Raw genomic sequence first — 27,465 nt, 5'->3', positions numbered from 1 at the left:
CTTAGAAAGATATTGGATATGAAGTTTACTAGTTTAGCATCACCCTAAATATGATATAAATAAATCATATCATGCCTTTTGGCATTATTTCTTTATATAGACTGTGAAATTCCTTTTTTTTTTCTGGTGTTAAGTGTGGCTTTTTATGTTATGTCAATAATTAATAAATTAAGTAAATGGTCACTATTACTGATAAAATCCCCATGGATTCTGACAGCATAGGTCTTCTTATTGATACTGATTCAACATAAGCAATGTAAATTCATAATTCATTTATAGATAAATATGCCACTTCTTTACATTTTAGAACATTATTATGGCTAGATTGGATAAAAGACGCAAAGGAGTTTTTGGACCACCTATGGGAAAGAAGTGTATAATTTTTATAGATGATATGAATATGCCTGCATTGGAGAAATATGGAGCTCAGCCGCCTATTGAACTACTACGACAGTTTTTTGACTGTGGGAATTGGTAACTAACTGAAGTCTTAATTAGCCATACTGAGGTCATATTTTGCTCTCATTTTCTATTTTAGTTTCTTAAAACAAAGTATAACCTTTTTTCAAGCTATTTAGGGAAGAAAATTGGGTGCCTGGATTTTCCCATACAGAAATACCATTCTTCTGAATATGTGTGTTAGGTTACTGGGATGAATAATTCAGTATTGGAAATGTATTTATTCAGTAATGTAAATTCTTTTCTTTTCAACTACTATTTTCAATTATTAAAATAATTTGCACATTACATCTTTCAAAGTACCACTCCCCCAGGCACTATTCTGCAACTTATTTTCACTTAAATATTTATCTTGAGTATCGATCCATATCAGTGTATATTTGTTTATGTCATTCATTTTGTTGCATTGTAATACTCTTTAGTCATGTGGCTCTTCCTTATAATTTACTTGATGGTTATTAGAGTTGTTTTCCAAAACCAAATCATATTTTCATACTTTTTAGGGTGCTGTTAGACTGACTGACCCTTTAGATTTCTTTCCCTCCCTAACATAGAAGCAAGAGTGTCCATATGAAAGGACTTAACGGCCTGCTGGAAATAGCCACCTTTCCCCTCTGAGTGATTCCAACTAAACTGTTAGATTCCTCTTTCTGATTAAAATGTCTTTGATGTATTATTATTCCCTAACAGTTCTTTTCTGTAAAACAAAAATATATAGGTTACTTAGACATTCTTATTTGCTCTGAAGATAAGATGAGAAAAAGAAAACCAGGACTTTGCTGTAACTAGGGTGACTATATAATTTATTATATATTTCCGAGAATAAAAGGGGCTGTTATTAATAATTTCTCCAGAATGACAAGCACAAGCCAGAACTGTCTTAGGTAAAATTGGCACATGCAGTTACACTGTCTAGAATCAGCTACAAACAGGATTGGTTACTCATCTATGCTTCTGGATTTGGAATTAGAAAAGGAAAAAGTGAAGAGGCAGTCACCATTGTCAGGAAGAAAGACAGGGAAGGACAAAAGGAAGGGATATTCTAGATACCCAGAATCTGGGTAAGATAATCAGAATCACTGAAAAAAAACATAGAGTACTTAAATTTTTTTTTCTTATAACACAAGCATTATCTGAAGTTATTCCTTTTAGAGAAGGCAAAATCAGATTAAATTCCCAGGGAAATTTATATTTCATTACATCTTATTGGCTTTATAATTTATTGCTTTGAAATTTTGTTGACTTTCAAGGTATGACCTAAAGGACACAAGTAAAATCACTTTGGTCGATATAGAGCTGATAGCTGCCATGGGCCCTCCAGGTGGTGGAAGAAATCCAGTTACTCCCCGTTTTATTCGACATTTCAACGTCTGCAGTATTAACACTTTTAGTGATGAAACTATGGTCCGTATCTTTTCATCAGTTGTAGCATTCTACCTTAGGACTCGTGAATTTCCTCCAGAATACTTTTCAATTGGGAACCAAATTGTCAGTGGAACTATGGAGGTGAGCAAATAATGGAAAATGAAATGTTTTAGTATGATGTATTTTCCTTTTTTAACAGTATTTCCCCTAACCATCTACTTGGTCTTCAGTGTTAGAGACACTGTTCAGAAGGCCTGAGAACAGGAAGATCACAGACTTAAAAATTAGGGAATCTAACTGGGTTCGAGCCTTGATTGCCATGTTCTAGCTATATGACCTTAGGCAAATAATTTGACCTTCCAGAGGCTCAGATCTTTAATCACTATAATGGGATTTTACAAAGCCATTAAATGGAAACCATCCAGAACTAGTATCTGCCATATCGTAGAGGTTTCCCTAATTGTTAGTTTCCACTGTGGTATTTAATTTTCCCTTCTCTCTCTTCCCACTTTCTCATCATATTTGTTTTAAAAAAGAAGAGATAAGAAAAAAAGAAAGAAAAGGGGAAAAAACCCTTAAGCAATTGATGAATATATAGCCAGACCATGTACATTAGAAATAGCAGTGAAAGAAAAAAATAATAAGAAAATACAAGTATGGGAATAGAAAACAGCATGGCCAAAGAGCAACTCTTATTTATTCAGTGTGTGTTTTCTTCCTCTGTGTAGAGCCAGCCTCATCACTAATGTATTTAAAGGTTAAGTCAGTGATAATATCATTGAATCATGCTTTCCGGAGACTTCATAAAATAGGGTTCACTTCAGAATCACTGTACCAGAAGCAAAAATCTCCCCGTCATTCTATCCATTTCCGAGAACATTATACCTTTTTATAGTTCTTTTCCCTTTGTTTCAGTGGAAAATTTGTGTTTTTAAAGTAGAGAAACTGTAAGCAAATGTATATTATGATTACTGTATTTATTCTGATACAGAGAAATGCTTCTATTTATAAAATATGATATTTATATTTCAGGTGTCTCCTGGAAACAGGAAGGGCTGTAGGTATAACAGGATGCAGAAAGGGTTCTTTTTTTCTTTCTTTCCAGAATTATAGACCCACTATGTGTGGACGTTGGGGGAAAGACATGAATCACAAAACACACTCAAACTAATTTAGTTTGTTGTTGTTTTTCTCAGGATATATTTTTAAAGATTTTCTTGCCTTCCTTAAAAAGAATATTCAACTTGATTTGGTGAATTCATCATATAGTAAAAATATGCTTCATTTCCACATTATAACCAAGATAGAAGGAAGAAGGGAGAGAGAAAAAATGGGAAAGGAATAGAGAGCACATTGATTTGAAGTCAATGGTAGTTAGAAGGAAATTGTTTCATCCTTATCTTAATTTGGAATGCTTCAGAATGAGTTACCTGATTTCACTTTCTTCTGAAGTTTTTGTTAATTAACTCCAGTTCATATAACTTCGAATAATAACTGGGAAATAATATTTTTTATTGACTTTGTAATAATATTACATTAAAAATATATATATATATGAGGTCCCATTCAACCCCACCACCCCCACCCCACCTCTCCCCCCCCAGCAACACTCATTCCCATCATCATGACACATCCATTGCACTTGGCAAGCACATCCCTGGGCACCTCTGCACCTCATGGTCAATGGTCCACATCATAGCCCATACTCTCCCCCATTCCATCCAGTGGGCCCTGTGAGGATTTACAATGTCTGGTGACTGCCCCTGAAGCACCATCCAGGGCAGCTCCATGTCCCAAAGACGCCTCCACTTCTCATCTCCTCCCGCCTTTCCCCATACCCATCAGCCACCATGTCCACTTTTCCCAATCCAATGCCACCTTTTCTATGTGGACACTGGATTGGTTGTGTCCATTGCACCTCTATGTCAAGAGGAGGCTCAGATTCCACATGGATGCTGGATGCAATCCTCCCACTTTCAGTTGTAATCACTCTAGGCTCCATGGTGTGGTGGTTGTCCCTCTTCAACTCCATCTTAGCTGAGTGTGGTGAGTCCAGTGAATCAGACTGTAGGTGCTGGAGTCTGCTGAGGCTCAGGACCTGGCCATCACACTGTCAGTCCAGAGATTCAAATCCCCCAAATATATCCCAAACCCCAACACCAACTGCACCTCCAGCACATTAGCATGAAAGTCCCATGAAGAGAGATCCCATCTGAGTCCAGATTCATCACACATAAACACCATTTCCAAAGAGGGGCCATCTGACCTGGTAGTTAACCCCATCAGCCATGACCATAACTCCCATGGGTCTCTTTAGCCCTCAAAGGAACCAATACCTGGGGGTTGTATCTGCTCTATCTGTCTCTCAGACCCCGCTCAGTTGTGCACAAGGGCAATCCTTCTGACAGCCTCCAGACTCTTTTATAGAGACTCGTAGCCATATAAACTCATTTCTCCTTTCCATTTCCCCCTTACATTAGGTCAAACAGCATTTTAAAGTCATGTTATTTTATGTAGACAGGGATATTCTGCTGATCCACATTGAACCTTCCGTATAAGGTCATTTTCCAGTTGTATCATCAGTTGGTAGTTGATAGTGGTCCCTTGGTGCCAGGGAGGCTCATCCCCGGGTGTCATGTCCCACGCTGTGGGGAAGGCATTGCATTTACATGCCGAGTTTGGCTTCAAGACTGGCCACATTTGAGTAACATGAAGGCTGACAGGAGGAAATTGCCACATCTTGGATTTGGATAGAATCAGATAATATTAAGTTCCTTCAATTTCATAATACCTGATTGAGTGCTGTAAACCAAAATATGCCATTCTAGGTGTTAGATCCCAGGTTAATGAGGCTTGGAGATAGACCAAGATCCAGGTGGAAAGTTTATTAGATAGCAGGCATGGTGGGGGTCAAAGGTGAGATTTCAGCCCACCAGACTGGGCTGGGAATACCTTTTGAACTGGAGGAGTTGGGCAGGGTTTGAGAGGAGCTTGAAGATATGGGGTGGAAAAGTACCATGCTTCCTGTTCTCAGGGTAGAGAGTGACTTTCTGAGAGCCGCCTTATCATTGGGGGAGAGAATGTTCTGTGGTTCGTTGGTTATGTGCAAAGAGAAGGGGCCCAAACGGGACATCCGGTGTCTGAGCACATAAGAACTCAGGAGACAAGATGTTACATTCTAACACTAGGCTTGGTACTATACAATTTTTCAAGCCAGTATGATCTGATGGGATAAATATTTTATATAATATTCTATTTGTTACATGACTTTCTGATGATAAGCATTTTATTTTTGCTTTGTTGCTTTTTTCATATTCAGATATATAAACGATCCATGGAAAATCTCTTGCCCACTCCCACCAAATCTCATTACACTTTCAACTTGCGTGATTTTTCACGTGTCATCTGGGGCTGCTTACTCATTGAAAGAGATGCTGTGGAGAACAAGCACACTATGATTCGTCTGTTCGTGCATGAGGTTCTCCGAGTGTTCTATGATCGCCTCGTTAACGATGATGATCGAAGCTGGCTGTTCAAATTAATCAAAACTGTTATAAAGGACCACTTTAAAGACTCATTTGATGGTATCTTTTCACATTTGAGGAAAGGGAACGCATCAGTGAGTCCATTTAATGATTAAAAATATATTAATAGCATGAATTAGAAAGACCAATTTTATCTTTTAAAAACAGTATTGCTTCCTTTTTTTTTAGAAATATCTATTTACTTTATTTATATCTTTAAGATTTATTTTTTATTTATTTCTCTCCCCTCCCCCCCTCCCCAGTTGTCTGCTCGCTTTGTCCAAACGCTGTGTGTTCTTCTGTGACTGCCTCTATCCTTATCAGCAGCACGGGGAATCTGTGTTTCTTTTTGCTGCGTCATCTTGTTGTGTCAGCTCTCCGTGTGTATGGCACCATTCCTGGGCAGGCTGCACTTTCTTTTGCGCTGGGCAGCTCTCCTTATGGGGCGCACTCCTTGAGCGTGGGGCTCCCCTGCACAGGGGACACCCCTGCGTGGCATGGCACTCCTTGGGTGCATCAGCACTGCACACGGGCCAGCTCCACATGGGTCAAAGAGGCCTGGGGTTTGAACCCCGGACCTCCCATGTGGTAGGCGGAAGCCCTATCCACTGGGCCAAGTCCGCTTCCCAATAGTATTGCTTCTTTTTTTTTTTTTTTTTAGTCAAACAATTTTGTGATATTTATATTCCATTGCACATATATGGTTATACAAATTAGTAACACAAGTTATTTCTTAAATTCCAAACATTTTCTAAAATATTATTACAGCAGATGCCTAGGATATTAAAACATTAAAGTGGAAATCATTATCTATAAGAGTTAAATATGACACTGAAAATACTGCACATTTTAATTAGAGGAAAATGAAAATGTGTTTTCAAATGCTCTAGCAAAGTAGGTGGCAGGGCAACTGGCAACTAGCAGCTACAAATAAGTCACTGTGTCCACTTTCAGTACGTATGTATATGATTATTTAGATAACCCCGCCTCTCAAAAATGCTTAATTAAAACTTAATGATCATACTTCCCCCCATACCCCCAAGTGGCTCCCTCCTCTGTTACTCGTTGTTTTTGCCTGTTGTCTGCTTCTTTCTTTTTTAGGAGACAACAGGAACTGAACTCAAGACCTCTCATGTGGGAGGTGGGTGCCCAACTGCTTAAGCACATCTGCTCCCTGCTCGGTTTTGGTTTTGCTCACTTTCTGCTCGTTGTTTTGCTCATTGTTTTAGCTTGTTGTTTGCTTGTTTTTTTGCTCGTTGTCTGCTCATTGCTTTTTTTCATTGTTTGCTCACTGTTTTTGCTTGATGTCTGCTCATTGTCTGCTCATTGTTTTTGTTTGTCTTCTTTAGGAGGCACCAGGAACTGACCCTGGGACCTCCCTGTGGGAGGCAGGTGCCCAACTCCCTGAGCCACATCCACTCTCTGCTTGTTTTTGTTTTTGCTCACTGTCTGCTCATTGCTTTGCTCATTGTCTTGTTCATTGTTTTTGCTTGTTGTCTGCTCACTGTTTTTGCTCATTGTCTGCTTGTTGTTTTTGTTTGTCCTCTTTAGGAGACCAAACCTAGGACCTCCCATGTGGGAGGCAGGCACCCAATTGCTTGAGTTGCATCTGCTCCCCCATATTCTTTTTTTAAATAACCTTTTATTGAAGTATATCATTCATACATAAACATATATAACAATATGTGTGAATTTACAAAACAAACATGCATATCATCATACAAGCCTCCGATACAAATCCCACTACCAACACTGCATTGTTGTGAAATATTTGATTGTTAGTATTATGTATTTGAGAAAATTCATGAGAAAATTCAGTGTATTTGTTCTCAAATTTTCCTGCTAACCACAGTCCATCATCTACCACTAGGTTCCCTGTGTTATACAGCCCCATGCTTTTTACAAGCCATTCAAAGCGTATACTCAGTGGCACTCATTTTCATCAGAGAGTAGTGCTTTCATTACCTCAGTCAATGTTAGAGCATTTTCATTACTTCAAAAGGAAAAATCCCATACCCTTCTATTGTTGTCCCCTGGTATTGAAATAATATCTTCTTGCCATTGCTGTAAAATATTGCAATATAACTGTTAACTATTGTCCATAAGTTACATTAGTTGTAATTTTCCCATGTATCACCATATTCTTAGCACTTTGTAAAAGAAGACCATTCTTATATTTATACTATTAACCACAATCTTCATCTACCACCTAAATTACTGTTATACATTCCCTAGATTATTCTCTAGTTTCCTTTCAAGTGACATTTATATCCACAGACTAACCCTTTTAGCCACGATTACGTTATAAATCAGCATTGTTAGCTATATTCACTATAATCTCTTACTCTCAACTCTATTCATTTCCACACTTTTACAATTGACTTTATAATAATGCTACATATTAGTAATTTAAGCATCAGCTCCCATTCTTCACCCACATCCTATTTCCTAGTAACCTATATTCTAGTGTTTACATCTTTGAGTTTGCTCATCATATTTAGTTCATACTAGTGAGGCTGTACAATATTTATCCTTTTGTGTTTGACTTATTTCACTCAGTATCCTCTAGGTTCATCCACATTGTCATATGCATCCCAATTTCATTTCTTTTTACACCTGAATAGTATTTCATTATACGTGTATAACACATTTTGTTTAGCCATTCATCAATGGATGGACACTTGGGCTTGTTCCATATTTTAGCAATTGTGAATAATGCTGTTAAAAACATCAGCATGCAAATGTCAGTTCACGTCCTTGCTTTCAGTTCTTCTGAATATATTCCTAGAAATGGGATTGCTGGGTCATACAGCACTTCTGTTATTTAGCTTCTTGAGGTACCGCCAAACTGTTTTCCACAGAGGCTGAACCATTCTACATTTCCACCAATAGAGGGGGAGTGTTCCAGTTTCTCCACATCCTTTCTAGCACTTGTTTTCTGTTTTTTAAATAATAGTCATTCTATAAGGTGTGAAATGATATCTCATTATTCAGATCATATTCTTTGAAAAATTTTCAGAGGTATTTATTTTGAGAAGATTTCCCTTCAGAAGGAACTATTTATATAACACAGCATTTATTTAAATAATAAAGCCTTACATGGTAGGGGATTAAGTGGTATAATTGATGTAATGTGCTTAAATTGCTGACTGCCCCTTAGTAGCCATTCAGTAAATGGGAGTCACCCATAACGACATCTCCAACCTATGAAATAACAAAACAAAGTGAAACCTTACATGATAGGAAAAAACCTCTTCCTTAAAAAAATGTTCTATGTTTTAATTTCAGATATTAATTTTATAAGTATATTATTTACTCCTGTAATGTTTAACAGAATTGTCTAATAAATAATCAGGCCACTAAACTTTTAAAATAATTCACTCCCATACCATGACTGAAAGGAAAAGTTTTTAAGTTTTTTAATTTGTTGCTTTCCTTTCTTACAGATGACTGAAGAGGACTTAGGAAACCTCATGTTTGGTGACTACATGAATCCCGATCTTGAAGGAGATGACAGAGTTTATATTGAAATTCCAAATATTCATCAATTTAATGATGTTGTGGACCAATGCTTAGATGAATATAATCAAACTCACAAAAGAAGAATGAATCTTGTCATTTTTAGGTACCCACATTTAGTATTGAAGCTTGTATTTTTTATCTGTGAAATTTTATTATGAAATATTTAAACTGTACAAAAAGGTATAAAATATGATGTATATTCTTGTACCCATCACACAACTTAAGTCATTAAACATTAGTAATGTATTGGAAGTCTCACTGCATTCCTTATCATACCCTTCAGGAATGAAACAAAATCTGTATTTCTTCAGACTTCTATTACACATGTGCATGTTCTATTCCTAAACACATAGGCACAGTATTATTTTGCATGTTTTAAAACTGCATATAAATGATATCATGCTGTACTTATTCTTCTAAATCCTAGTTTATTGTTCCTTATTGTTTGTGAGATTTACAAAAAAGGAATTTTTACTATCGTATTGTATTACATTGTATAATTATACCAAAATATAGTCATTCTTCTGAGATAGATTTTTAGGTGATTTCTGGTTTTTGCTACTATAAAAAATACTGTGAACATTTATGTTCATGTCTTTTTGAATACATATATGAGAGTCAACCCCAGAGAATAAGGCTATATTCCTAGAAATGGAACTATTGTGTCATGCTCTATAAGCATCTTCAGCTTTTCTAAGTTTTGCCAAAGTATCTTCAAAGTGATTAGCTTTTTTTTTCCATGTATTTTCCATGTTTTTTTTAATTGATTTTGTAAAAATATTACATTAAAAAAATATGAGGTCCCATTCGACCCCCCCCCCCCCCCCCCCCAGCAACACTCACTCCCATCATCATGACACATCCATTGCATTTGGTAAGTACATCTCTGGGTATCTCTGCCCCTCATGGTCATTGGTCCACATCATGGCCCACACTCTCCCCCATTCCATCCAGTGAGCCCTGGGAGGATTTACAATGTCCGGTGATTGCCCCTGAAGCACCATCCAGGGCAACTCCAAGTCCCAAAGGCGCCTCCACATCTCATCTCTTCCTGCCATTCCCCATACCCATCAGCCACCATGTCCACTTTTCCCACTCCATTGCCACCTTTTCTCTGAGGTCCTTGGATTGGTTGTGTCCGTTGCACCTCTATGTCAAGAGGAGGCTCAGATTCCACATGGTTACTGGATGCAATCCTCCTGCTTTCAGTTGTAGGCACTCTAGGCTCCATGGTGTGGTGGTTGCCCTTCTTCAACTCCATCTTAGCTGAGTGAGGTGAGTCCAATAATTCAGATTGTAGGAGCTGGAGTCTGTTGAGGCTCAGGGCCTGGCTGTCATATTGTCAGTAAAAAGATTCAATCCCCTAAATATATCTTAAACCCCAATACCAACTACAATTCCAGTAAAGTAGCATGATAGTCTTATGAAAAGAGATCCCCTCTGGGTCCAGTTTCATCACGCAGAAAAGCTTCCATTGTTCTGCACCCTTCCCATCACTCAGGATTGTGAGACTTTGTAAGTTTTGTCACTCTAAGGTGAGCAGAGTGGTGTCTTGCTGTTGTTTTCATTTTAATTTTCCTAACTACCAGCGAGGCTAAGTGTCTTTTGTGAATTTTTAAATTTTGTAGATAACTAAAATTTTCTATTTCCCTCATAGTAATCCTACTGTTAAGAGGTTGAAGGAATGTATTTAATAAAATCAACAATATACTGCCAGTGTAAGCAGTTAAAATTTAATTTTATTTATATAATTTGTGTATTAAATTTCCTGAATTTGTATTTTAATTACTTTTCCTTTGTATCAAATAATTTAGTTGTGACTGCTTTTAGAAATCATACTTTTTGAGGGTAAGGTCTTTAAAATTGGGATAGTAACAGATGGGATAGCAAAGTCACATCCTTCTAGGAAAGGGGAACGGTAGTTATGTGTCATATATAATAAGGTCATTATTTTGTGGTAGGTATGTATTGGAACATTTATCACGAATATGTCGAATTCTAAAGCAGTCTGGTGGAAATGCTTTGCTTGTTGGATTTGGAGGAAGTGGTCGTCAATCTTTAACTCGTCTGGCTACATCCATGGCAAAAATGCAGATTTTCCAACCAGAAATTTCTAAGAGCTACGGTATGAATGAGTGGAGAGAGGATTTGAAGGTAAAATTAAAAAGAAACCTGTGTAAAATTATTTAAATGCATTCTTTTATCTTTGGAAGTGGAGCGAGCCTCTGTAGCTGTGTACTGAATACACTTGTGACCAATAATCCGTGGAGGACCTACTATGTGTGCTGAGCACTGACCTAACTGCTTTACATACATGATCTCTTTCTAGAGATACAACAATCCAATGCAGTAGGGATGATTATTTCCAAGCTTTACTGATGAGGAAGCTGAGACTGAAGGAAGCTATTTAAATAACTCAAGACTTATCCACTATAATATAATTACCCCTGTTGCTGATTTTCTGTCTTTTAGTTCAGGGAGGCCTTATTTCAGATAAACATATGTTTTCCAGCAGACTGTTAAAGATGATGATATATTCATTAATATTGTCCAAACATAATGGCTTCTTCCAAGCTGTGTTGGTTTCCCAGTAACCAAAAATAATAATGGATTGCATACCTGTGGGCTCATCCTCATGTACGTAATGTCTGCAGGACCCATGAGAGAGGTGAACCAAAGTGAGAAAAAAGGAAAACATGGTATTTCTAGACTTCTTTCACTTTCACTGAATTCACATCCTAAATTTCTACATTCTAAAATGTAACATAGTAAAGTGGGCTTTTCTTGGCCACTTGCTGGTGGAGATGGTAAAATCCAAGCTGATAACTAAAAGGTCTGCCCAGACATGGAAGGAAAAATCACATTTATATTGTGTTTCTAGTTATGCCTTAGAGGAAAATTTTTGATGCATTTACTATCAAATGAAATAATAAATTTAGAAAGCACCATACTGTAATAGAAAGAAAATGGACTTTGAAGTCAGACCCAGTTTTAATTCCTGCTTTGCACTACTCATTAGCAGTATTGCTTTGGGCATATTTCTAAATCTTTCTGTGCGTTAGTTTCTTCATTTGTAAAATTTGGGTAATACCACCTGTTTCACAGATTATTATGATTAAATATATAAGATATTCAATGTGCCTAGCATATAATTCACATTTTGAATTAGTTAACTCTCTTTTCTTTTCCTATTTTGAAACAGTTTCCCACATAGCATGTTTGAATATGACTTTTAAATATACTGATACTTTTGGCAATAAGTTAAACCTGTTTACTTATATTTTTCTGTTATCTTTGATATAGTGTTAATAACTGTGAAACTAACAGGATTAAATATAACGCTTCTTAAAGAACAAGCTTCTCTAGTTTGGGTGTTTGAAAATTATTTCTAGGAACAAAATAGCTTACCTATTGGAAGATAGCTTTAATATAAAATGGTGTAGGTTTGTATAATATAAAAATTCAGCACACTGAGTGAAAATATTAACTATATTGAATATTTAATGATTTAAAATACATGATTTTGGGAAACGGACTTTGGCCCAGTGGTTAGGGCATCCGTCTACCACATGGGAGGTCCACGGTTCAAGCCCCGGGGCCTCCTTGACCCGTGTGGAGCTGGCCCATGAGCAGTGCTGATGCGCGCAAGGAGTGCCGTGCCACACAGGGGTGTCCCCCGCGTAGGGGAGCCCCACGCGCAAGGAGTGCACCCATAAGGAGAGCCGCCCAGCGCGAAGGAGGGAGCAGCCTGCCAAGGAATGGCGCCGCCCACACTTCCCGTACCGCTGACAACAACAGAAGCGGACAGAGAAACAAGACGCAGCAAAAAGACACAGAAAACAGACAACCGGGGGAGGGGAGGGGAATTAAGTAAATAAAAATAAATCTTTAAAAAAAAAAAAATACATGATTTTGCAATAGAGATAGAAGTTTATAAAAATATTTCATAAGTTGTAATGCTATTTTACTCTAAGTTACATTCAATAGTATGCTGGCAAATTGTTTACCACCTCTCTGGGGGTAAAACCTTCTGGTTTGTAGAATTTGCCTATTTCTTTGGTGTAATTTAATTTCACCCTGGCTGATTTAAAGCTACCAATGTGACATCACTGAACACAGAGTTGGGAAGAAATGTTTGTTAGAATACCATTACATGGTATAAAATAGATGTAAATAACCTCTATAGCATAGATAATAGAAAATAGAATATTAGAAAGTAATGAGTTTTGAGTATTTGGTACCTTTATGTTTAATGTAATTTATTTAATTTTAAGTTCATATAATTTAATTTTTAATGTTGACTGTTATTTAATAACTTGGTCACAAGTTCCTGAAATTTTAAGAACTGGTTCTAGTGAGCTGGTAGAAGTCAGCTTCAGCACACCACTGAGTTCATATCTTTATATTTGTTGGGACTGTTTAGTAGTCAATTGACAAAAACAGAAACAAAAACAAGCCCTGCTCAAACTAGTTTAAATAAAAGAAAGAGTTATTAGCAGACATGACTGAATAGTCCAGGAGTACATAGACTTTTGATATGACTGAATTTAGGGGTTCTATTCCCTTATATTTGGCTTCATTTCCAGCGGGCTTTTCCATGGGGCATTATAATGGCCCCTGATAATTCTAGATTAATGACCCTTTCTATCCTCCATTTCAGAATGACAGTGATCCTTTCTGTTTTCAAGTCCATTTCAGTCTCTGAAGTAAGGCTATGATTGGGCCTTGCTCTTCTGAATCGAAGACTGTGTCTAGGGACTTGGGGGAACTGACAGTATGGGTTGTGTGCCCACCCACGGGATGGGAAAGAAGAGTCCTTTGGCTGACAGGCCCCCCAGAGTGGGGAGAGGTCCTATCCTAAAGTCAAGGTGGTGTTTCCAAAACAAGAAGAAAGGGAGGGAATGCAAAATAACAGATGTCCACATTTTATTTTAAAGGTTCTCTTAAGGAATGCAGGTATGAGGGGCCAGAAAACAGTCTTTCTAATCACTGACACTCAGATTAAAGAAGAAGCTTTTCTCGAGGACATTGACAGTGTACTCAATACCGGAGAAGTACCTAACATTTTTGCAGTAGATGAAAAACAAGAAGTGATGGAGGTAAATGCTTTTTAGGGAATGCTGCTCCAGCACAGGACTTTTCTTACCTTGAAGGTTTTTCTTCAGGGCAAAAATGGCTTATGAAGAGAATTTTGATAATTAAAATTTTTAAGTATATTACTTGAATACATAATTTTTGGTGAATTTTAAACTGTTTCTATCTTAGTTTTGAGGCAGAATTTTTACTTTATAATTCCTTTCTTCATTATGATGGAAGTTTGTTTCATCTGTTTAATCTTGTTTAGTTTATGAGTGATTAGAGATTTTAAAATCATGTCTTAGGGTTACATTGATATGATAAAACATACTTAAACTTTATTTAAACTTACTTGTCTTATATTTCTGATATATCTGGGAGTCATACTTAGTGATTTAATTGACAAAAAATAACAATTGTTAAGGGCCCATCACTGTCAGATGTCCTGTTCTTTGATGTCAACTTTTAAGATCTTCCTGTCCCTGGTTTGGTCCCGGGTTTTGGCACCAAAAGAAAAAGAAAAAGGAAAAAAGATCTTCCTACCCAAGGTCTTTGTTAGTAATTTCCCCCTTTTCATTACCATAACTCCTTTTTTTTTAGGAGTTCCTGGGGATTGAACCCAGGACCTCGTACACGGAAAGCAGGCACTCAACCACTAAGCTACATCTGCTCACCTATTACTACTTTCATACACAAAAACAATCACTCACACCCGGATGCTTTATTCCCTGCCTCCAGCCAAAGCATCTGGAGTGAAATGGATTCATCCTGGTAGTTTAGCACACTGTTTTTCTCTTCTGTCAAATGGGAGCACAGATAGTAGTTCTTTTCACATAGGGGTATTGTGTGGTGTCACAGAATCAAACGAAATAAAGCACTTATGTAGTGTCTGGCACTTGGAAAACCCTCAGACAATGGTACATTACCAGTTTGTGAGCTCCAGTGGGGAAGGTGGAAAGAAAAAAAAATTACCTCTACTTTTCTGGCTTAATTTGGGAGATGTCAGGGATGTGGCCAAGGCTGCTGGAGAATGGCAATTTCTCCCAATCCATAGGCATCAACGTACTCCCACCCAAGGAATATTCAGTTTTGAAATGGGATTTCCTAAACTTTGTTAGACTTTACTGCTTGCTTTGTCTATTGTCTGTCTTTTCTTCCCATCATTTTGCTACTAAATTTTACCATTGCTTCACTACCTCTATTTTATAGTATGAGCCAACAGGACTTCTTTCTTTCATATCCCACCCAAACCTAGGAATACTATAGTAGTTAATGCACAAGGAAATAGCTGTGGTCAGAACTGAGGGGTACTGTAAGGCATCCCTATTTGCTTTATGCTGATTTTTTTTTAAGTATAAAAGGTAATAGGAATAGAAATTCTAGTTGTTTTCTTTTTACACTCAACACACTATCCTATGCATCCCACCCTAGAGATCACTGCCCTGGGCTTGAATTTTTCATCCCTCTTACAAAGATTTTACTACTGATTTTATCACTTTGATAACTGACCTCCATGCCTTGACCCTGGCATTGCCCAGGGTTTCCTCTTTTAGATCCAGCCCATCTTTCTGACTTCAGTATCAGAGCTCTAGCCTCAGAACTCCATTTCCAGTCCACTTTTTCCACTGTCCCACTTGCACTCCTTATAGAATTAAATTACTGGATGTCTTTCTCAGATGTAGTAGTGAGTTCTTATTTACCACTTGGTGAACTTTTCTTAGTTTCTTTCTTTATAAAAAAAAAATTCCTGTTCATGTTTGACCTAATTCCTTCTTTTAAACTTTTTGTCCTGACTGCCATGAAATTTCTCTGAGTTTGTTTCCTTTATCCCTGATTATTTCTTCAGTAACTACACTTCCCTGCCAACCACTCCAGAATTGGTCCTGCTTCCAAAGTATCTTGTGTGTGTGTTTAATATATACGTTATGTATATGTACATACAATTTATATTTATATTACTCTCACTCACAGGCAGCTCAGCTCATCCACTCTAGAAGCTTCAGCTATTATTTCTATATAAATAATCCCTATGTTTATCTCATCATCCTGGCCCTTTCCTTAAGTCCTGATTATAATTACAGTCATCTATTGAACGTCCCTATTTTAATGTTCTACATTTATCTCAAACTTAATACTGTGGACCATCTAAACATAAATTCATGGACAGACATTTATCACAATAATCATAATTTGAGAACTACTGCCAGAATGTATATTTGGAGGGTCAGTTTACAGTTTCTCATTAATGTAGCTATTGCCTAAAGCAGAACATATATATAGTAGGGAATTATCTTAGAAACAAAACTATTGTAGTAACAACGGAAATTATATGGTCATTGTGACTACTTCCTATATTTGCTATTGAAAAATATTTCCTTTGTTTATAAGATTATATATTAGGGGAAGCAGACTTGGCCCAGCATTTAGGGTGTCCGTCTACCTCCTTGACTCGTGTGGAGCTGGCCCATGAGCAGTGCTGATGTGCGCAAGGAGTGCCGTGCCACGCAGGGGTGTCCCCCGCGTAGGGGAGCCCCACGCGCAAGGAGTGCATCCCATAAGGAGAGCCACCCAGCGCGAAAGGAAGTGCAGCCTGCCCAGGAATGGCACCACACACAGAGAGAGCTGACACAAGATGACCCAACAAAAAGAGCCAAACACAGATTCCCATGCCGTTGACAACAGCGGAAACAGACAAAGAAGAAGACACAGCAAATAGACACAGAGAACAGACAACCAGGGCCGGGGGGTGGGGGCGGGGAGGGAAGGGGAGAGAAATAAATAAATAAATCTTTAAAAAAAAAGAGTATATATTAGTACTTCCAGGAAAATAGAGGATTAGAGAGGCTAGAGGACTGGCAGAAACTGTCTGGAAAACTGTTCTAGGGCTTAGGACATCAGAGGAAGGCTATATACCACCCATAAGAGAGAGAGGTAAAGGAAAGGAGTCTTGGCTGTCTGGAAAAATCTCACAAGTAAAGCTGCAGCATCATCTGCTGGTGCCCAGCCCCCTCCCAAAAAGCAAGCCTGTGGCTACAGATGGAGAAGGTTGCAGGGTCCTGTTCCCGAAGAAAGTGGAGAAGAAGGGAATAGTCTATGGAAAATTCAGATTTTGGCCAACAGACTTGGTCTGCTGCATCGCAGGGGTTGCACACTTCCAGGCCCAGTGAGGCCATGACGTGGTTTGCCCTGAGAGCTGGCAAAGCTAAAGTTAATCTGCCTTCCCCAAGACCCTCCCTACTGCCCTGGATGGGCTGCTGATGACAAGAGGGAGGGAGGGTGCAGCCAGCTAAGGGAGGAAGAGCAGTTTCTGAGAAAGTTTGTGAGGCTTAGCCTGCCCTCAGGAACATTGCTTCTGCACCACAAAGCATAAACACAACTTATTAAAACTTATGGGATGCAGTGAAGGCAGTGCTGAGAGGGAAATTTATAGCCCTCAATACCTGTATTTAAAAAGAAAGAGCTAAAATCAAAGACCTAACTGAACACCTGGAGAAACTAGAAAAAGAACAGCAAACCAATCCCAAAGCAAGCAGAAGGAAAGAAATAACAAAGATTAGAGCAGAAATAAATGGAATTGAAAACAATTTTTTTAAATAGAGAAAATCAATAAAACCCAAACCTGGTTCTTTGAGAAGATCAGTAAAATCAAGAAACCCTAGCTAGACTAACAAAGAATAAAATAGAGAAGATGCAAATAAAATCAGGAATGAAAGGGGGGATATTATGGTTGACCCCACAGAAATAAAAAGGATCATAGGAAGATATTATGAGAAACTATATGCCAACAAATTAGATAACCTAAAGGAAATGGAGAAATTCCTAGAAATGCACCAAAAAACCTACATTGACTCTACAAGAAGTACAGGAACTCAACAAACAAATCACAAATAAAGAGATTGAATCAGTCATCAAAAATCTTCCAACAGACAAAAAATCCAGAACCACAAGTAAATTCTACCAAACATTTTGAGAAAAAATACCAATCCTGCTTAAAATCTTCCAAAAAAATTGAAGAGGAGGGAAAATTACCCAAGACATTTTATGAAGCCAACATCACCCTAATACCAAAGTCAAATAAAGATACTAAAAGGAAAGAAAATTACAGCCCAATCTCTCTAATGAATATAGATGCAAAAATTCTCAACAAAATACTTACAAATAGAATCCAGCAGCATATTAAAAGAATTATACACCAAGATCAAGTGGGTTTTATTCCTAGTATGTAAAGGTGGTTCAACATAAGAAAATCAATTAACATAACACATCACATTAACAAATTGAGGGAAAACCACAAGATCATCTCAATTGATGCAGAAAAGGCATTTGACAAAATCCAGCATCCTTGCTCGATAAAAATATTTCAAATAATACAAATAGAAGGAAAGTTCCTCATCTTGATAAAGGACAAATATGAAAATCCCACAGCCAACATTTTACCCAATGGGGAAAGGTTGAAAGCTTTCCTTTTAAGATTGGGAACAAGACAAAGATACCTACTGTCACCACTGCTATTCAACATTGTGCTAGAAGTTCTAGCTAGAGCAGTTAGGCAAGAAAAAGAACTAAAAGGCATCCAAATTAATAATGAGGAAGTAAAACTCTCACTATTCCTAGATGACATGATCCTGTATTTAGAAAATTCTGAAATATCTACGACAAAGCTATTAGAGTCAATAACATAGTTTAGAATATGGTGGGATACAAGATCAACATGCAAAAATCAGTATTGTTCCTAAATACTAGTAATGAGCAATCTGAGAAAGAAATCAAGAAAAAAATTCCATTTTACAATAGCAACAAAAAGACTCAAATATCTAGGAATAAATTTAACCAGGAGTGTAAAGGATCTGTATTCAGAAAACTACAAAACACTGCTAAAAGAAACCAAAGAGGACCTAAATAAATGGAAGGACATTTGTGTTCATGGATTGGAAGACTGAACATTGTGAAGATGTAATTTCTACCCAAACTGATTTATAGAGATCATGTAATCCCGATCAAAATTCCAATAGCCTACTTTACAGAAAAAAAAATCAATTACAAAATTTATTTGGAAGGGAATGGGGTTCTGAATAACTAAAAACATCCTGTAAGAGAAGAGTGAAGTCAGAGGACTCACTCTTCCTGACAATGAAATGTATTATAAAACCACAATGGTCAAAACAGCATGGCATAGGGAAGTGGACTTGGCCCAGTGGATCGGGCATCTGTCTACCACATGGGAGGTCCGTGGTTCAAACCTCTGGCCACCTTGACCTGTGTGGAGCTGGCCCACGTGCAGTGCTGATGTGCGCAAGGAGTGCCGTGCCATGCAGGGGTGTCCCCCATGTAGGGGAGCCTCACGTGCAAGGAGTGCACTCCATAAGGAGAGTGGCCCAGAGCAAAAAAGTGCAGCCTGCCCAGGAGTGGCGCCACACACACGGAGAGCTGACAAAGCAAGATGACATAACAAAAAGAAACACAGATTCCCGTGCTGCTGACAACAGCAGAAGTGGACAAAAAGAAGAACATGCAGCAAATGGACACAGAGAACAGACAACTGGGGCGGGGAGGGGAAGAAAGGGAGAAAAATAAATAAAATAAATCTTTAAAAGCAAAACAAAACAAAACAAAAACAGCATGGCATAAAGATAGACACATTGATCAATGGAATCAAATTGAGAGTTCAGAAATAGACCTGCACCTCTATGGTCAACTGATTTTTTATAAGTCTACCTAACCCGCTTTTCTGGGACAGAACAGTCTCTTCAACAAATGGCACTGGGAGAACTGGATATCCATAACCAAAAGAATGAAAGAGGACTCCTGTCTTACTCCCCATACAAGAATCAACTCAAAATGGATCAAAGACCTAAACATAAAAGCCAGGACCATAAAACTCCCAGAAGATAATGTATGGAAACACCTTCAGGGTCTTGTAGTAGCTGGAGAGGGTCTCTTAAACTTTACATTCAAAGCACAAGCAACAAAAAATAGATAAATGGAACCTCCTCAAAATCAAACACTTCTGCACCTCAAAGGACTTTGTGAAGTGGATAAAAAGGCAGCCTACTCAGTGGGAGAAAATATTTGGAAATCACACTCCAACAAGTCCAATATCCAGGATATATAAAGAGATCCTTCAAGTCAACAATAAAAAAAGATCAATTTTTTAAAAAATGGGCAGAAGACCTGAATAAACGTTCTAAATTTTTCTTACTTTATTTTTTTTTTATTTAAAAAAATTTTAAAGGCATTTCAGATTACATAAAAATTACATCAAAAATATAGGGGGCTTCTCATATATCCTTCTACCCCTCCCACACTTTGCTCCATTAACAACATCTTTCATTTGTATGGTACATTTGTTACAATTGATGAACACATGTTGAAGCTTTGCTGCTAACCGTGGTCAATAGTTTACATTATAGTTTACACTTTGTACCACACAATTTTATAGGTTTTGGCAAAATGTAAAATGGCTTGTATCATGCAGTGTGCCAAAATGCTCCCATGTTACACCTGTTCTTCCCTCTCCCTCCCCTCAGAACCTCTGGTGACCACTGCCTTAATGCTAAGTGAAATTAGACAAAAAGTACTGCAGATCGTTTGACTCCATCTATGCAAAATGTAAATACAAATAAATTACAGAGCTGGAATAGATTAGCAGCTATATATGGCAGTGTAAGGATAAAGTGAAAGGTGACTACTAAGGGGTAGGATTTTTAAAAAAATTTTTTTATTCATTTTTTAAAAAATATTACATTAAAAAAAATGAGGTCCCATTCAACCCCACCGCCCCCACCCCACCACTCCCCCCACAGCAGCACTCTCTCTCATCATCATGACACATCCATTGTATTTGGTAAGTATATCTCTGGGCATCGCTGCACCTCATGGTCAATGGTCCACATCATAGCCCATACTCTCCCACGTTCCATCCAGTGGCCCTGGGAGGATCTACAATGTCCGGTAATTGTCCCTGAAGCACCACCCAGGACAACTCCAAGTCCCAAAAACTCCTCCGCATCTCATCTCTTCCTCCCATTCCCCGCACCCAGCAGCCACCATGGCCACTTTTCCCACACCAATGCCACATTTTCTCTGTGGACCTTGGATTGGTTCTGTCCATTGTACATCTATGTCAAGAGGAGGCTTAGATTCCACATGGATACTGGATGCAATCCTCCTGCTTTCAGTTGTAGGCACTCTAGGCTCCATGGTGTGGTGGTTGACCTTCTTCAACTCCATGTTAGCTGAGTGGGGTAAGTCCAATAAATCAGAGTGTAGGAGTTGAAGTCTGTTGAGGCTCAGGGCCTGGCCATCATATTGTCAGTCCAGAGATTCAAATCCCCTAGATATATCTTAAACCCCAGCACCAACTACAATTCCAGTAAAGTAGCATGAAAGGTTTGTGAAAAGAGATCCCATCTGTGTCCAGCTCCATCACGCAGAAACACCAGCTCCAAAGAAGGGCCAACTGACATGGCAGTGAACTCCATCTGCCATGACCATAGAACCTGTGGGTCTCTTTAGCCCTCAAAAGAACCAATACCTGGGGTTGTATCTACTTTATCTGTCTCTGAGACTCTGCTCAGGTGTGCATAAGGGCAATCCTCTGACAACCTCCAGACTAGGATTTTTTGATGTTCATTTGTTTGTTTTTGTTGTTTGTTTGTTTTTCTTTTTTTTTTTTTTGGAGTAATGAAAAGTAGTCTAATATTGATTGAAGTGATAAATGCACAACTCTGTGATTATACCAAATGCCATTGATTGTACACTTCGATTGTATGGCTTATGAATATATTTCAATAAAGCAGATAAAAAAATAGTGGGGACAACAGAAAATTCCAAATTAAAGAAAGATTGTATGTTGACTATGAAGCTGTTTGTGCTCTGAACAAGGAGAAAGGTAGATTTAAAATAAAAACTAACAGGTATTGAGCATTTATTTCTGTGGCAAGAACTATTCTGGGTGTTCACATGAAATAACTCATTTGATACCTCAGCAATGCTCTGATGTAGGTACTCTTTTCCCTGTTTTAAAAGATGAGAAATCTAAGTTACAGAGAAGTTAAGTAAATTGTCCCAAGATCACACAGGTAAAAAATGTCAAGCAGGAACTCTATATATAAAGATGCCTTTCTTATATAGAGGTATACCAAGAAAGAAAATTTAAAATGACCCTAAAATGTTCAATAAAGAGCTGAAATCTTAAAAAAGTCACCCTTAATCTCATGGTTAGAGTACCCTATTAACATTTTTAAAAATATACAAATATTGTAAGAATAAAGGTAGAGAATTCAAACAATACAAGAGCATCCAAATTTTTAAAACATATATAAAAACAACAAAATAGAGTGTCCAATGGTAAATGAAAGCCTTTCTTTTCACACTCTCCTTAAAGTCTGTCTCACCAAAAATAACCACTATTAACAGATCTTTGTGACTGCTTCCATACAAAAGTATGTAGGTACTCACACATGTGCATCTATATGTATTTTCAATTTAAGAAAGGATCATATTACACATACTGTTAACTTTTTTTTCCATTTATTTTGTCTTGCCAATCTTTCCATATCACATACATAGATATGCCTCATTATTTTAACTGTTGTGTAAAATTCCAACTTATCAATGTTTTATAATGTTTTAACCATTCTTTACTGATGGACACTTCAGTTGTTTCCATTTTTTTTTTCTCTTAAAAACAATGTTGAATTATATTCCTGTATGTATATCTTGGTGAACTTTTTGTGACTATCTCTGTGGAGTAAATTCCTGGCAGATGTTTGTTTTAAAATTCTAGAATTATAAGAGTTGTTAGAGGTCTTCTAAGTGCAAACTATATTAAAGCCATTACATTGATATAATACATTTTAAAAGATATTTACAAGGGGGATAATAACACTTCTTAAGATTCTAATAAACACTAATCTATCTGTTTATCTGTTTTTATTTACTAGGGTGTTCGCCCAGTTGCCCAGGCTGGCAATAAACACGATGAACTCAGCCCATTAGCTCTGTTTGCTTTCTTTGTGAACCGCTGCAAAGATAATCTTCATGTTGTAGTGGCCTTTAGTCCCATTGGAGATGCCTTTCGAAATCGCTTGAGACAGTTCCCATCCCTCATCAACTGCTGTACCATTGACTGGTTTCAGGTTTGTACTTTTTGTGTGTGCGCAACTATCTCTTTTGGAAGTTTACTGAAATCTTATTTAAGCTTCATTAATATATATTCAGCAAGTGTTTCATGATCTTACAATAATGACAGGCATAGTTTTCAGCACCAGGTATTGATAAGGCATTATGCCCACAAGGAGCTCACGCTCTAGTTTAGAAGACAGAAAAGACAATCGGCAAATCAGCAGTCAGTTATGTAAAAGAGCCAGACTCAGCGTGCAAAGGGTGTACATATTAAAACAATGACTCTCTGAAATATGAAGATGGATTAGTCACACAGATGATAGTATGTGCAAAGGCAGAAGGTGGAGAAAGCATCACTGATTCTGGCAATTGCAAATCGTTTTACATAGCTGACTGGTAATGAGGGTGGCAGGAAATAAATTAGAGCATTGGGTGGGTGCCAGGTTATGAAGGGATTTGTAGTTATACCTAGGAATTTTATTTTATTCCAAAGACCTCACAGAGGCATTAACAAATTTTTAGCTTATCTATATTTTAGGAAAACCATTTGAAGTCTGTGGAGTAGATAAATTGGAATGGGGCAAAACTAGAAGACCATTTGGGCAACAGTTTCACTTATGCCAGCAGCAAATGAAGGTCACCACTTCACTTAATCTTCAGACATTTATACCTTTGAGAACAGCACATCATGGTGCCTCCTATTTAATTGTTTTATGCCCAATAGAATTGGGGTATAGATTGACTCCAGATAATTTCTTTTAAACATAATTTCTGATACTAATTTGCTTTATTCTCTTTTGTCTGTTATCAATTATATGTTTGAAAAACAATTTCTACCCTTGTGAGGATTACACATATAGTTTCAGCTAGTGGATGTTTTAGTGTTTAAACTACAATAAATTCTGTGTGAAACAATTTTGTTTTACATAAACCATATCTTAATATTGCTTCCATTAAATAATCAGCAAACAAAAACAGAATAGAACAAAACAAAACAAAACAACAACAAAAACCCTGCTCAACCACAACTTCTTTTTGAAATCTTGTAAATACAGTTCTACTTCTGGATACCTTTTTCATAACCATGAGACTTTGCATTCTATTGTAAGTGAGTCATATCTGTTGGATAAAATTAGAGAGAGGAAATTGCAAGTTGACAATAGTTAAGGGAGATTAAATGGATAAAAGAAATGAATTAAGTTCTTACAATGAAGCATTAGATAGAGAGGGAGAGAGCCTATGTCATAGGAATGATGGCATTGTTTGGGGCCTGGGGCTGTGAAACTCAGGAAGCGAGTATAAATCAGTATTTATTACACATTCAGAAAGGCATTGACTTTTTCGATAGATCTCTAATCTCCAATTAGGATGTACAGTTACCAGGGGTGCCAAAACAGTTCAGAGGATAAGTAATTATTAGATCGTTTTTGTATGAAATATTTCCTATGGATTGACACTGACATTCTTACTCCTTTTGTATGTCGGTCATGTGTAATAGCCAGTTTACAAAAGCACCCTTAAGGGATTCCTGCAATAAACTGAAAATTGAAGATATAACACAGGAATTGAAGGTATAGACGGTAAGAGAATAGCATAAGCTAGTCTGAGCTAGCTTAAACTCTTTATCAAACACATCATCAGGCAAAAACAATGATTATTTCACAAAAACTGATAAGACATTGATAAAAAATTTAAGAAGGCTATTTAGAATATGGACTTAAATCAACTGTTTAGACAATAAATCTTATCCCCAGGGCATATTATGCCTTGCAATATTTGCTTATAGTAACATGGGAGATACTATTGGTTACCTATCTGTATTAGTCAGAGATCTCTAGGGAAACAGAACTGACAGGAAATACATGTAAATATTATGAGATATTTATAAGAATTGTCTCACATGACTGTGGGGATGGGCAAGCCCAGATTCCGTAAGGCAAGCAGCAAGCTGGGAACTCTGATGAAGGTTTTTGATGAATTCTGCAGGAGAAGCTGGCTAGCTGAAGTAGACAGGGAAATTGTCTCTTCTGACTGCTGAAATCACTTCTCCTTTTAATGTCTTCAACTGGTTGGATGAGACTTCTCTCATTGTTGAAGGCACTCTCCTCAGTCGATTATAGATATAATCACCCAGAGATGCAATCAACTTAGTGATGATTTAAGTCCATAAAATAGCCTCCCAATAACAATTAGGCCAATGCTTGCTTGACCAAATAACCAAACACCGTAACCTAGCCAAGTTGACACATGAACTTAATCTTTACACTACCCAATAGCCGTTTTCTATGCCTTCTGTCCATGCTGATAGAATTCTGATTTTGTTTAGAAAATCACCCTCCATGTGCCATAGGGGTTGATTTGTGGTTGATTTAAGTCAATAATGGTGCTGTCTTTCCTTTTGCTAGTGTTTGGTTTATGCATGAGCCTAGGCATGACCTATTCCTTGCTAATAGATCCTGAGGTAAAGTCTGCTGGGGAACTTTGGAGAAAAGTTTTCTTTATAATAAAAAGAGTCCCATAGTAGGATGATGTAAAAGGACACTGAGAATAGTGAAGCAAAAAGATGGAAAGAACCTAGATCCCTGATGACATGGTTGAGCTCTAAATTAAACAGTCCTGGAAGTATCCTACTTCTGGATATTTGTTTGAAGACACAGTAAGACTGGTGTTCTGTCACTTTAGCATAAACAATCTGCGGGATAGAATTAAACTTTTATGATTAGCAGGTTAATTAAAAACAAAACACCCAGAACTTAAAGACAAGTCTTTTTTTTAGGGTACCAGGGCCAGGGATTGAACCCAGGACCTTGTATGTGGGAAGCTGGCACTCAACCACTGAGCCACATCGGCTCCACTGAGTTGGTTTTTTCATTCATTTTCTTGTTGTTTGTTTTGTTTTGTTTAGGAGGCACCAGGGATCTAACCTGAGACCTCCTATGTGGGAAGCAGGTGCTCAACTGCTTGAGCCACATCCACTCCTGACAAGTCTTTTTAATGTTTTCGATGATGTGTACAGTTATATGATATTTAATTTAGCATCTTACTTAATTCCACTGATCTTCATAATAAATCTTTAGAAGCCTCTTTTGAGGTTTAAAAATATGTTATACAATAATTACACATGAATATAATCTATTAATATATATGCATACAATGGCAGTATGTGTTCAAAACTTTTTTAGTAATGGAGTACTTGATTTTTAAAGTTTGAATGTTGCTAGGTTAGAGAACCAACCACCAAGCAAAATTAGTCTTAACATGTATTATTATATTGTCTACTACAAAGAAAAAAAATTTGCAAGCATCTTGTTGAATCTAAATTCAAGGAAATCTGGAAAATATTCTAGTAATCAAGTAATGATTAATTACTAAGTCCAAAGGCCCAGAGGCAATACCGTGCTTTTTCAGTAAAAGCAAAGGAACCATTTCACTGAGATGAGGAAGACTGGATAAGAAAACTATTTGTGGAGAAGAGAATCAAAATTTGAACTTTGGATGTGATTACAATTAGGAATTTTGACTGATTGATAATAACAGCAATCCAAACAAAACACACAGGGTTTTTCCCTCTCACGTAGAAAAAATTTGAAGGCAAGGAGGCTGGGATTTTGTGGCTTAATAACATCACCAGGATTCCAGGTTTTTTCCTCTCTGCTTTATTATCTTTAGCATGTCATTTCTATTCTCAAAATCATATTATGGTCCAAGGTGGCTAGTGGATCTCTGACTTTCACATCTGTGTAAGGACACATGCCAGCTCTCTGAAACCCTCTTAAAGAACCTTCTCTGATGCTCTCACCCAACTGCTGGTTGTATGTCATTGGCCACTTGGAATTGCAAGAGAGTTTAGGAAATGTAGTCTTTTAGCTGGGCATATTGCTACTTGTAGTAAATTTAGAGTCCTAAGAAAGAAGGGGCTAATAGATAGTTGGTGAACAACTAGCCGCCTCTGCCATTTCCATGCAGAATTTGGGATGCCTTTTAGATGTCCAAGTGGAAGAGTTGGGAAAGCAGTATATCTTTGGTAGGTAAAATATCATTGATTCTCTCTTTATATGTTGTCTTTTTTAATTTTAGTGTATAAAAATGCTTTTAGATATTTCTTAGATTTGTGATCTCAGTTCAACTAAATCTATTTTCCCCATTTAGGTTTTAAGTTTCTCAATTCCCAATTCTTCCTCCATAGGAGGATACTTATGTAGTTGGAGGACTACTAGTCTTAAATTTCCTAAAAGTTTTTCTTTTTCCTTTTTAGTCATGGCCTGAAGATGCTCTTGAACTTGTAGCTGTGAAATTCTTAGAAACGCTGGAGCTAACTGAGCTTGAACGACAAGAGATTGTTCCAATCTGTAAACAATTTCATACCTCCATTATGGATCTTTCAGAAAGGTTA

The 27,465-nt window shown here is 37.4% G+C and overlaps 1 protein-coding gene across 1 annotated transcript in view; it reads left to right on the top strand.

Annotated features, from left to right (window-relative positions):
* DNAH12 (dynein axonemal heavy chain 12) overlaps positions 1 to 27,465 on the top strand; it is a 377,830-nt gene that overhangs the window by 221,659 nt on the left and 128,706 nt on the right. Inside the window, exons 39-46 of the mRNA XM_058288139.1 lie at positions 308 to 474; positions 1,710 to 1,965; positions 5,144 to 5,443; positions 8,795 to 8,973; positions 10,832 to 11,024; positions 13,808 to 13,969; positions 22,892 to 23,086; positions 27,328 to 27,461. Of these exons, the coding sequence (XP_058144122.1) occupies positions 308 to 474; positions 1,710 to 1,965; positions 5,144 to 5,443; positions 8,795 to 8,973; positions 10,832 to 11,024; positions 13,808 to 13,969; positions 22,892 to 23,086; positions 27,328 to 27,461 (1,586 nt within the window). The remainder of the gene's footprint in view (positions 1 to 307; positions 475 to 1,709; positions 1,966 to 5,143; positions 5,444 to 8,794; positions 8,974 to 10,831; positions 11,025 to 13,807; positions 13,970 to 22,891; positions 23,087 to 27,327; positions 27,462 to 27,465) is intronic.

The sequence above is a fragment of the Dasypus novemcinctus genome, chromosome 26 (genome assembly GCF_030445035.2).
Source record: "Dasypus novemcinctus isolate mDasNov1 chromosome 26, mDasNov1.1.hap2, whole genome shotgun sequence".
NCBI classification, from domain to species: Eukaryota; Metazoa; Chordata; class Mammalia; order Cingulata; family Dasypodidae; genus Dasypus; species Dasypus novemcinctus.
The sequence above is the reverse complement of the archived record's forward strand: the minus strand, read 5'-3'. Positions and strand labels throughout refer to the sequence as shown.